This window comes from Aquarana catesbeiana, linkage group LG03 (assembly GCF_042186555.1).
Source record: "Aquarana catesbeiana isolate 2022-GZ linkage group LG03, ASM4218655v1, whole genome shotgun sequence".
NCBI lineage: Eukaryota > Metazoa > Chordata > Amphibia > Anura > Ranidae > Aquarana > Aquarana catesbeiana.
In genome coordinates this window covers 572,768,535-572,780,052 of record NC_133326.1, presented here as the reverse complement: position 1 = coordinate 572,780,052, position 11,518 = coordinate 572,768,535, and the positions used below count along the sequence as shown (strand labels likewise).

The following is an 11,518-nucleotide window of genomic DNA, read 5'->3' as shown; positions in this document are numbered from 1 at the left end:
CCCTTCCTCCCCATATTGGTGGGCATGGCAGTGAAAGCATGTCTCTTCTGCAATATACCTGATGTTACTGTGTCTTTACTTGCATTTTTTTTACAACAAGGTATGAACAGGCTTAACTTCATAACATATCCCAAATATCAGTGAGTATTCCTGATTTTATATGAAATATTGGACAATGCTGTATTGTTCTGTTGTGTTTCCAGGGAGAAGGGACACAGAAAGATCTTCTTGAATAGCAGAGACCATGTCTGCCCTAACACAGAACACCCCACTCCTCCCTCACCCCACCTGATCTCTGTACATAGCAAAGGAACACATTGTAGACGCAACCAACCCAACTGCTGTCACAACACATAAACACAGCCACGTGCTCGCTGCTTGACAAGGAAGTCATTACTCCAATCAGAACATAGGGAATCGGAGCTCGCGGCTGCCCAATCATATGCCCTCTCCGCATGCGTTGAGCTCCAATAGCGTGTCAGATTGCGCCGTGGGGCTCCTGGTTGCCATAGCAGCATGCAAGGGCGGGCCTTTGGGCAAGATGGCGGCGCCCATGGAGCATCTGACAGCCGTGTACAGGGAGCTGGAGGCATGGGAGATAGGCTGCACGGACGGGGTAGAGCCGGCTGTGGACAGGGTGAGGCGGGTCACCGAGCTCTTCAGGGAGGCTGAACACAGGTGAGGCTTTCTAGATGAGGCGGTTAGCTTTCAGGTTAATTGCAGGCAGCGCTGTATTAGAGGCCTGTGGAGATCTGGTCTTCCCAAATATTGCATTGCTGGTTATAGTGTGCTGTGTTCACAAACAACAAAGCAACAGGTTCAGTTTAGACCCCCCCCCCAGGAAGTGTATACATATTCACCTCAATACCGGGCACTTTCACCCCTTTCCTCCCCAGGCCATTTTTCAGCGCTGTCACACTTTGACTGATAATTGCGCGGTCTTGCAACACTTTACCCAAATTAATTTTTAATCATTTTCTTCACACAAACAACTTTCTTTTGGTGGTATTTAATCACTGCTGTGTGTGGTTTTTTTTTTTTTTTTACAAAAAAAAAAGAAAACCGAAAATCTTGAATTAAAAAAAAAAAAAAAAAGATTTTCTTAGTTTCTGTCAGTAAATTTGTAATTAATATTTCTACTTCACTGATGAGGTGGCACTATTGGGCTCTCCTTGCCGCACACTCTGTCGGTGTGAGGCGATGAGAGCCAATTACCGGAACTTCCTGTATTTACTTGTGACAGGCTGTGATTGGACACAGCCGATCACATGGTTAAAGAGCCGTGTCAGCAGCTTTTTATAGAGATCAGGGTCGTGCCGTGTCCTAGCAACACAAAACAAACAAAGATTTGGGGGGCATGCCCCAAAAAATGCATAAAAGATGGTGCAGCCATAAGACCCTACAGACAGAAAAAAAAGATTACAGCGCACACATATAAAAATGACATTTAACTCCTGCAAGGCTATTTAAAAACACCTGAGCATATTCAGAAAATACGGGGGATTTAGTTACACCATATGGCCATATAATGCTAAGCCCACTACTATGTCAAAGTACCCCAATTTTACACGGCGCGCTCGCCGTCATATATGAGAGCCGCACCGTCCCTCCGTCATTTGACGGTTAGGGGGCGGCAAGTAGTTAAAGTAGAACTAACCCCCTGTCCATTTTTTTGCCATCTGTGTCCCATTGGAGAGATTTCCATTCACTTCCTGTCCTATAGCCACAACAAGAAATCCCTCCAAAGTCAGGGAATCCCTGGTTGTCACCAGAACTAGCCTTTTTCTCCTTTATTTTCACTTCCTGTCCTAGGTGACAACACTCATTCGCTGTACTGTATCTGTGAAGGAGCATTGTTGTTTCCCTAAACCAGCCTTTCTCAACCAGGGTGCCTTGAGGCGTCTTCAGGGGTTCCTTGGCAAAATGCCTAAAAATTGATCAAAAATTGTATACAAGCCAGCAGGTGGATCAAGCCTGCATTTTAGTTACACAAAGCCATAGGTTTATCATTATGCACCGTTACGGCTTTCTAGACACTGGAATCCTAATAAACAATGACATCATCAGTTGATAAGGAAGATGTCTGTCGCCTCCACAGCATCCTTGTTTGACCCTCCTCTGCCTCTCTCCCTCAGCACTGAGGTCACATTAGCTAACTGATGAAGAGAAATTGAGGGAGAAGAGAAACATTAGAATAGTAGTCAGTACCAGTGTGCAAAAGTGTATTTTCTTTGGAAGAATTAATCACCTCTAGCATAGGGTGTCCTACATGTGGATGTTACTGCATTGTGTAAAAGTATTAGAATAGAGTTTTACATTTTAGAATGGGGTTCCTCGAGACTGTCCATCATTTTAAAGGGTCTCTCAACTAAAAAAAGTTGAGAAACGCTGCCTTAGACCAGCCTTTTTCAACCGGAGTTTCTCCAGAGGTTGCTGCAATGAGCAATTTCTATTTCTAAGATAAGTTGCCATTGAAACCAATGATGCTTTTCTCTATGTGTAAGGCTCCATTCACATCTGGATGTTTTCAGAAAAGCACACAGAAGTGTGTGTTTCCATGCTTGTTCTGTGAATGGGCGAAACACATGTGACATGTTTGTTAATGGCACCCTAAACGCGGGAAACAAAGCTTGCCTTTTGCTTTGCACACAAACATGTGCGCCAAACATGGCAAAATGTGCAAACTGGAACACAGCAAAATGCACCATGAGCTACTTTGCCACATTCGTTGCACGCAGGGCAGCATATTGAAATCGATAGGCTGTCCTATGTGTGTCATGTGAAAAATGTGTGAATAGGTCTAAGAGGCAGATTATTCCCATTGACCACAAGTGTAAGGAGTATTCTTCTCCTTGACCATCACACTACAGTACAGTGAACTGTAGATTAAGTCTATTTTTAACAGAAGTTCCATGAGACCAGACATTTTAAAGTGGTTGTAAACCCACGAAAAAAAAAAAAAACCTGCATGACAATGATTGTCCAGAGCTGCGATGACGTCACTTCCGTGCCGGAGCTGCCGGTAACAGCACATCAGCTGAAGCAAGGCATGAACAAGCCCTTGCTTCAGTGCACATGTGCCGATACAGGGGATATCTCTTAAACCATGCAGGTTTAGGCAATATCCACGGTAGCTACAGGTAAGCCTTATTAGAAGCTTACCTGTAGTGAAAAGTGGTCTGTAAGGGTTTCCAACCACTTTAAAGGGGTTGTAAAGGTTTGTGTTTTTTCAGCTGTCAGTGACCGGCCTCCCAGCCCCCTAGTTTTACTTACCTGAACCCTCGAACTTGTCCCACGGGGACGCGCTCTCTCTCTGCCCAGGGTTCTCGGCTATTGATTTTGATTGGATAGATTGATAGCAGCGCAGCCATTGGCTCCCGCTGATGTCAGTCAAATCCAATGATGCGAGCGCCGGGAGGTGTGGCCGAGTCCTGCATTCGGCCTCTATGGACGCTGAATGCTGGACTCGGGAGCGTGCCTGCAAGGTAACCCCCCGGGAGGAGCCGCGAGGGCCGCTGAGGGACCCCAGAATACGAGGTGCGGGGCTACTCTGTGCAAAATGAGCTGCACAGTGGAGGTGAGTATAACATGTTTGTTATTTAAAAAAAAATTAACCTTTAGTGTCACTTTAAAGGGTCCTTTGTATTAAAAAGGTTGAGAGGATGGCTCTAGATTGCTCATTCTTGATTTGGACTACAGAACACCTCCTCCCTCTTCACCTTGATAACATAAGAGAGGTGTTTTGTAGTCCACAATGGAGAGTAACACACTTCCTGTGCTTTAATGGCTACACTCAAGTCTCCACTGTATCTATGAAATAGATTCAGGCTTCATGCACACAGAACTTAAAAAAAAACACTGCTTTTACAGATGTTGAGCGGTGTTTTGTTTTTCTTCATCCTATAGAAGCTCCTCTATGCAAGCCTATGTGTCCATGCACACAAAGGAGTTTACAGGGTGAAAAAAAACCCAGTAAATTGTGCGTTCATGTTGTGAGGGAAGAAAAAAGTCTGGACAGCCGCACACCAGGAGAATATAATCCAACAAAATTTCTTTATTGTAAAATCAGGAACAAATCATGTACAAAGCACCATGGATAGAATGTACAGATAATCAGCTAGTGCGTTTCACGCTCTGCGGAGTAAGTGCTCCGCAGAGCGTGAAACGCGTTAGCTGATTATCTGTACATTCTATCCATGGTGCTTTGTACATGATTTGTTCCTGATTTTACAATAAAGAAATTTTGTTGGATTGTATTCTCCTGGTGTGCGGCTGTTCGGACTTTTTTCTTCCCTCACAAGATGGATTAAAATTAGCCAGCACCTGGGGCTTTTCAACTCTGGAGAGCAACATTCAGTTTATACCTGGTTTGGATACAACCTGGTGCGGGGAAAACGCTTGTGCTGCAGTTGCATTCCGGATTATTGCTACAAAAATTGTGCATTCAGGTGAGGTGCTTAAGAGCAGAAAAATGCTATACGTATCTAAATGCTCAAAAAATGCTAGGTGCGTAAATCGTCTGCGCATTAATGCATTCCAATGGCAAGAATACATTAATATTCTGGACAATAGAATGCATTAATGTTCAAACGCTAGACATGCCTAAACGCGTGTGCATTACATGTTTTTTTCAATATTTAAAAAAAAAAAAAGGCTTTTTTTTTCTGACAGGAGCTCTGAAGGGTTTAAACAGATGTCCTGTGTGCATGAGACTTTAAAAGAAAGAGAGGAGGAAGGCAGAGTGACACTGGGCAAACAACCTAGAGTGCCATTATCCCACACCAATAAATACCTAGAACAAACTAAAAAAACAGGAACTTTCTAGGGCAAATGTCCTACTTTGCAGGTCAGGAAGGGAGGTGGTTTACCCCCATATTCACACCTTATGACAGGACAACATTAAAGGAGAATTACAGCCAGCACTCATTTGGCTGTACTTCTCCTGTGGATCACAGGCGTGCAGTTCGTTTTGCACTCCTGTGACCCTTGACCCATTTTCAGCAGACAGCCCACTGTCAGCTGACACCACAGAAGCCTCTCAGTGGGCCACTGAGAGCTTGAGCTGGCCGCTCCCGCCCCCTTCACAGCCCAGCACTCCAGTGAGCGAAGTCGAGGGCGGGGGGCAGAGCAAAGACCCTGTGACTGACAGTCGCCAGCATTCTGCTCACGGAGCTCTGAGAACCAAGCTATTGGTGACGTTTGATCACTCGGTTCTCAATGTTAGAGCCGACGGGGACAAGTGCAGCATCAGACTAATTTTGCATCCAGGTAGGTAAGTACGATTTGCAAAAAAAAGTGAATCCCATACTTCTCTTTTAAAATGGCTGTAAAGGCTGAAGGTTTTTTTCATTTAAAGTGATACTAAAGTCTAATTTTTTTTTTTTTTTGTTTAAAAAAACTAAAACAAAAACCAAACATTTTATACTTGCTTGTTCTGTGCAGTGGTTTTGCACAGACCAGTCCAGATCCTCCTCTTCTCGGGTCCCTCGCCGGTTCTTCTTGCACCTCCCTCCTGCTGAGTGCCCCCACAGCAAGCAGCTCACTATGGGGGCACCCCAGCTGAGCTGCTCTGTATGTCTCCCCCTCTCTCTCCTCATTGGCTTACTCACTTTGACAGCAGCGGGAGCCAATGGATCCCCGCTGCTGTCTCAGCTTTGCTGCGCTGCACTGATTCCCAAAAGTAGTTTCTGTACTTCTTTTGGTGATTTCAGGTGCGATTTCAATAGACATCTGTGCAGGAAAACCCACAGATGTATCTGAAATCGTTGGACTGACATTGTTATTATTATTACACAGGATTTATATGGCTCCAACAGTTTACGCAGCGCTTTACAACATTAGAGAGGACAGTACAAGTACAATAAAATTCAATACAGGAGGAATCAGAGGGCCCTGCTCGTTAGAGCTTACAATCTAGGAATTATTAATATTATTATTATTATTATTATTATAGAGGATTTATATAGCGCCAACAGTTTACGCAGCGCTTTACAATATTAAAGGAGACAATACAGTTACAATACAATAACATACAAGAGGATTAAGAGGGCCCTGCTCAGAAGAGCTTACAATCTAATAGGGTGGGGCAGGTGGTACAAAAGGTTGTAACTGTGGGGAATGAGCTGATGGAAGTGGTAGGAGATTAGTTGGAGACATGATAGGCTTCCCTGAAGAGATGAGTTTTCAGGGATTGCCTGAAGGTAGCAAGAGTAGGGGATAGCTGGACCAGTGGAGGTGGTGAGTTCCAGAGGATGGGAGAGGCTCTGGAGAAATCCTGGAGACCAGCATGGGAGGAGGAGATGAGAGAGCTTGAGAGTAGGAGGTCTTGAAGAGCGGAGAGGATGATTTGGGTGATATTTGGAGACAAGATTGGTGATGTAGCTTGGGGCAAAGTTGTAAATGGCTTTGTATGTTGTGGTTAGTATTTTTAATTTAATTCGCTGGGTGATTGGGAGCCAGTGTAGGGATTGGAGTAGAGGGTTGGCAGACACTGAGCGGTTGGTAAGGTGGAGAAGTCTGGCAGCAGCATTCATGATAGACTGAAGAGGGGATAGCCTATGGAGAGGTAGGCCAATGAGAAGGGAGTTGCAATAGTCTAGACGAGAGATAAGTGAATGAGGAGTTTGGTGGTTTCATTTGTTAAAAAGGGACGAATTTTAGAGATGTTACGGAGGTGAATTCTACAAACTTTTGACAATGATTGGACTTGGGGCTGAAATGACAAGTCAGAGTCTAGGATTACACCTAGTACCCTGGCGTGAGGGGAGGGACTGATGGTTGCATTGTTGATTTTGATGGAAAAGTCATGGAGGGGGCCACGGGCGGGGGGGAATATTAATAGTTCAGTTTTAGAGAGATTTAGTTTAAGGAAGTGGTGCGACATCCATGCTGATATGTCAGTTAGTAAGTTAGTAATGCGAGAGGAGACTGAAGGAGTGAGGTGAGGAGTAGACAGATAGATTTGGGTGTCATCGGCATATAAGTGTTATTGGAAGCCGTGGGCAATTATCAAGTGACCTAGGGAGGAGGTGTAGATAGAGAAGAGAAGGGGTCCAAGAACAGAGCCTTGGGGGACCCCCACAGAAAGGGGCAATGGAGAGGAGGAGACAGAGTTGTAGGGGACACTGAAGGAGCGCTGTGATAGGCAGAGAACCAGGATAGAGCAGAATCTCGGAGCCCAAGAGAATGTAGTTTATTGAGAAGGAGCTGGTGGTCAACAGTATCAAAGGCCTCAGAGAGGTCAAGTAGTAGGAGTATGGAGTACTGGCTGTTGGTTTTAGCAGTTAGTAAATCATTAGTGAGTTTTAGTAAGGCAGTTTCCATGGAGTGCTGCGAGCGAAAGCCAGACTGTAATGGGTCAAGAAGGTTATTTTCACTTTCAGGTAGGAGCTAAGACGGTTGTAGACTAAGGGCCCTTTCACACTGGGGCGGGGGCGGCGTTGGCAGTAAAGCGGCGCTATTGTAAGCGGCGCTTTACCGTCGGTATGCGGCCGCTAGCGGGGCGGTTTTACCCCCCCCCCGCTATCGGCCGAGAAAGGGTTTAAAACCACCGCAAAGCCCCTCTGCAGAGGCGCTTTGCCCGCGGTATAGCCGCGCTGTCCCATTGATTTCAATGGGCAGGAGCGTTGAAGGAGTGGTATACACTCCGCTCCTTTACCGCTCCGAAGATGCTGCTAGCAGGACTTTTTTTCCCGTCCTGCTAGCGCACCGCTCCAGTGTGAAAGACAAAGCAGCGGCACTTTCGGGTCGGTTTGCAGGCGCTATTATTAGCGCAATAGCGCCTGCAAACCACCTCAGTGTGAAAGGGCCCTTAGTGTTCTAGAATTTTAGAGGTGAATGGGAGCAATGAGATTGGTCTTAAGTTGTTTAGATTGGTGGGGTCCAGTGTAAAGATGTGAAGGCCTAGACAAAATTCGTGAAAAAACATTTTTTTTTTTTCCTGAAGGCTTTTTTGTTTTTTTCCAAAAAATTGAAAAAAGGAAAAAAAAAATTGTGGAATATTTTATTTTAACATGATGAATAAAATATTTTAATACAGGGTGTTCACCTTAAGTTTTTAGAAGTTCCTAATTGTGATGACGGACAAAAAAGAGTAGCTGCAGAAGCGGAGACGGATACTGACAATTTCAGCTCAGAAAATGATTCTGATTAAATGTCCATTAAAACTTAGTCCCACTCTCTTCATAACACTTCCCCCATCTTCAATTATTTTTATGAGAATGGGGTTTTTATTTTTATTTAATACTGTGGAGAGGAAATATGAAAAATTGTTACTTTTGGTTTTGAAAATTGTTTTGTGGAGGCTTTTTGGCTGTTCTACATAAACTAGTAAGCAGTTCAGCAGATTGTAGCTCCCTTTGTTACAAATAAATATTAAAAAAAGTTAATTCTGTTTGTGATAATTGTTTGGCTACACTATATTTTTAATATGCTAGTTGTGATAATTTTATGCCAAGTCAAATTGTCCATAGTCATATTTTATGTTCCTAAAGTAACAGAATGACTTTCAATCTTAAAAAGACAAAAAAGTGCTAATGTAGCATTTTTTAAAATTTTTCAGAAAATTTCAGTTTTTCCTCAAAAAAAAAAAAAAAAAACGGGGTTTTTTCCGAGCTTCAAAATTTCCGGAAATTTTACATCTCTAGTCCAGTGAGGGCTTTTTAACCGGTTCAATACCGGGCATTTTCACCCTCTTCCTTCCCAGACCAATTTTTAGTTTTCAGTGCTGTCGCACTTTAAACGACAATTGCGCGGTCGTGCGACGTTGTACCCAAACAAAATTGACGCCCTTTTTTCCCCACAAATAGAGCTTTCTTTTGGTGGTATTTGATCACCTCTGCAGTTTTTATTTTTTGAGCTATAAACAAAAGAAGAGCGACAATTTTGAAAAAAACACAATATTTTTTACTTTTTGCTATAATAAATATCCCAATTTTAAAAAAAAAAAAAAAAATTTTTTCCTCAGTTTCGGCCGATACGTATTCTTCTACATATTTTTGGTAAAAAAAAATCGCAATAAGCGTATATTGATTGGTTTGCGCAAAAGTTATAGCGTCTATAAAATACGGGATAGATTTATGGCATTTTAAAAAAAAAAAATATTTATTTATTTTTTTTACTAGTAATAGCGGCGATCAGAGATTTTTTTTCGTGACTGTGACATTATGGCGGACACATCGGACACTTTTGACACATTTTTGGGACCATTCACATTTATACAGCGATCAATGCTATAAAATTGCATTGATTACTGTGTAAATGTGACAGGCAGTGAAGGGGTTAACCACTAGGGGGCGGGGAGGGGTTAAATGTGTTTCCTAGGGAATGCTTCTAACTGTAGGGGGAGGGGACGCACAAGGGGAGGAGACCGATTAGTGTTACGCTGTTCTGGGAACACAGATCGCTCTCCTATGAACTGACAGGACGTGGATCTGTGTATTAATTTTAAAGCCATAATTCATGGTTAACTTTACACTGATTATCTGTAAAGGCTTTTAATGTATTGCCCTAGAGCTGCACGAATAATCGTTAAAGAATCGACATCACGATTCTGCCCCCCTTACAATCTTAACACAGCATTTTTTTGATTGAGTGCAGAGTTCTCGCCTCAAGCTGACAGCTGTCAAAAACAAACAAACCAGGCAGCCTGCCAAGTTTGTCACAACATCTTAGACCCCTTTCACACTGGGGTGCTTTTCAGGCGTTTTAGCACTAAAAATAACGCCTGTAAAGCGCCTGAAATGCACCTCTCAAGCCACTCCTCAAGTGCTTTCACACTGGGGCGGTGCGCTTGCAGGACAGGAAAAAAGTCCTGCAAGCAGTATCTTGGTGGCGGTGCGGGAGCGGTCTATACATCGCTCCCAAAACGACCTGCCCATTAAAATGAATGTGCAGCATTGCCGAAGTGCCTACAAAGTGATTCAGCAGTGCCTCAACACGGGTGCTTTTAAACCCTTTCTTCGGGTGCTAGCGGGGGTTAAAAGGGGCTGAAAAGCTCCGTTATAACAGTGGTAAAGCGCCGCTAAAACTAACGCCGGTGTTTCCTCACATATGGCGACCCATCACATTTGGCTACCCGATGGACTGTGCATGCGCGCCACCGCCATATGAGTTCTAAACTGTGGCGATCTGCGCTTGTGCAGAATTTTGTGGCCGCACCCCTGAGTCCACGTTCAAGCCCCACCATCCAAGTGGACATAGAGTTAGATCATAATTATGCCAAGCAAAACGAGACCGTGCCCGAAGCGTGGCGAGGGAAGCGAGCCCCACCATTGGCCCCCGACTCCACCTATTCATTCAGCTGTGGTCTGCAGGCCTGCACCTCTGGACCCGGCCTCTGAAAACAAGTAGTGGCGGCACTGGCTCGCTTCCTCACGCCATCCGTGGTCCGCAGGTATATGGACAGCCTAGGTTAGTGTATATGGACAGGCTAGGTTAGTATATGCAGCTCACTTTATCTGTGGACCAGGCCCTGGTGTCTGCGGCTGTAGAAACACCTGTGCTGACATCAGGCTGATGGGGTCTTCTCCAGCCCCTCCCCCTTCACGGTCAGCTGACCTCTACTTCCCGCCCCCTGGCTCTGACGGCCATGCAGTAAAATGAATGGACAGGTGGCAGCAGAGAGACCAGGTGAGCAGCACCAGCCCAGGGAGTTGCCACAGCTGCCTTGGGCCCCAGAAATATATGCGGCCCCGGCCCACCGGGCAGATGCCTGCGGCGCCCCCAACTGATGTGCGCACTAGACTGGCGCCTAGCTTGCCTATAGTTTGTGCTGGCCTTGATTAAAATTCATTTTAGTGTATTCTTACTTGAAAATTTGCATTTGATAAATGGCTGTACAAATAATATGAAACACAAAAATTTTTAACTGCCACCATTTTATTCTCCAGGGCCTCTGCTTTCAGAAAATGTATACTGTTTGGGGGTTCTGAGTAATTTTGCCAGTAAAAAAAAAATCAGATTTTAACATGTTTGTGAAAAATATAATATATATAAAGAATTGCCCCAGACAATTTGGATTTTTTTTTTTACACTTATGTGTTGAATATGTATCTGTCTCACAAATTTCAGAATAAGGCAGATTAAAAATCTTTTTTCTTTAATAGAGTAGGGGAAGGCTACAACCCCTGTAAGACTTTTATTTCTGTCCATGCCTGTTGCAGACCTCATTTAAAACCAGGATGTTGGTTTAAAACAAGTAGCTGTTGGAAGCAATCAGTGCAACGTGATAGTTCAGTTATAGATGGAAGGACCTCATCATGCTTTAGTTTCTTATATCTCATGAGTACTTGAGAGTTTTTTTTTTTTTTTTTTTTTTTTTTTTACAGCCCCTTTGGAAAACATTATGCTATTTGTAGACGGTCCCAACAGTTTTGTCAGGTCACTCTCAAGTTCGATGCATGGCGGCTTAATTACTTTCTTCTGAAAGATGTGGCAACTAGGACAGGGTTAGATAATGCTTTAAAACTGTACTTTGTAGAAAATGGTGCCCCAGAGATTTCCGTAGGAACCCTCTGGG

At 43.9% G+C, this 11,518-nt stretch overlaps 1 protein-coding gene across 2 annotated transcripts in view; it reads left to right on the top strand.

Moving 5' to 3' along the window:
- Positions 1 to 480: 480 nt before the first annotated feature.
- Positions 481 to 11,518, top strand: part of ATXN10 (ataxin 10) — a 162,022-nt gene continuing 150,984 nt past the window's right edge. Inside the window, exon 1 of one of the 2 annotated variants that reach the window (XM_073621911.1) lies at positions 481 to 678. In XM_073621911.1, coding sequence (XP_073478012.1) covers positions 542 to 678 — 137 coding nt within the window. In that variant the 5' untranslated portion in view covers positions 481 to 541. The remainder of the gene's footprint in view (positions 679 to 11,518) is intronic. The other variant, XM_073621910.1, reaches the window with a different exon arrangement.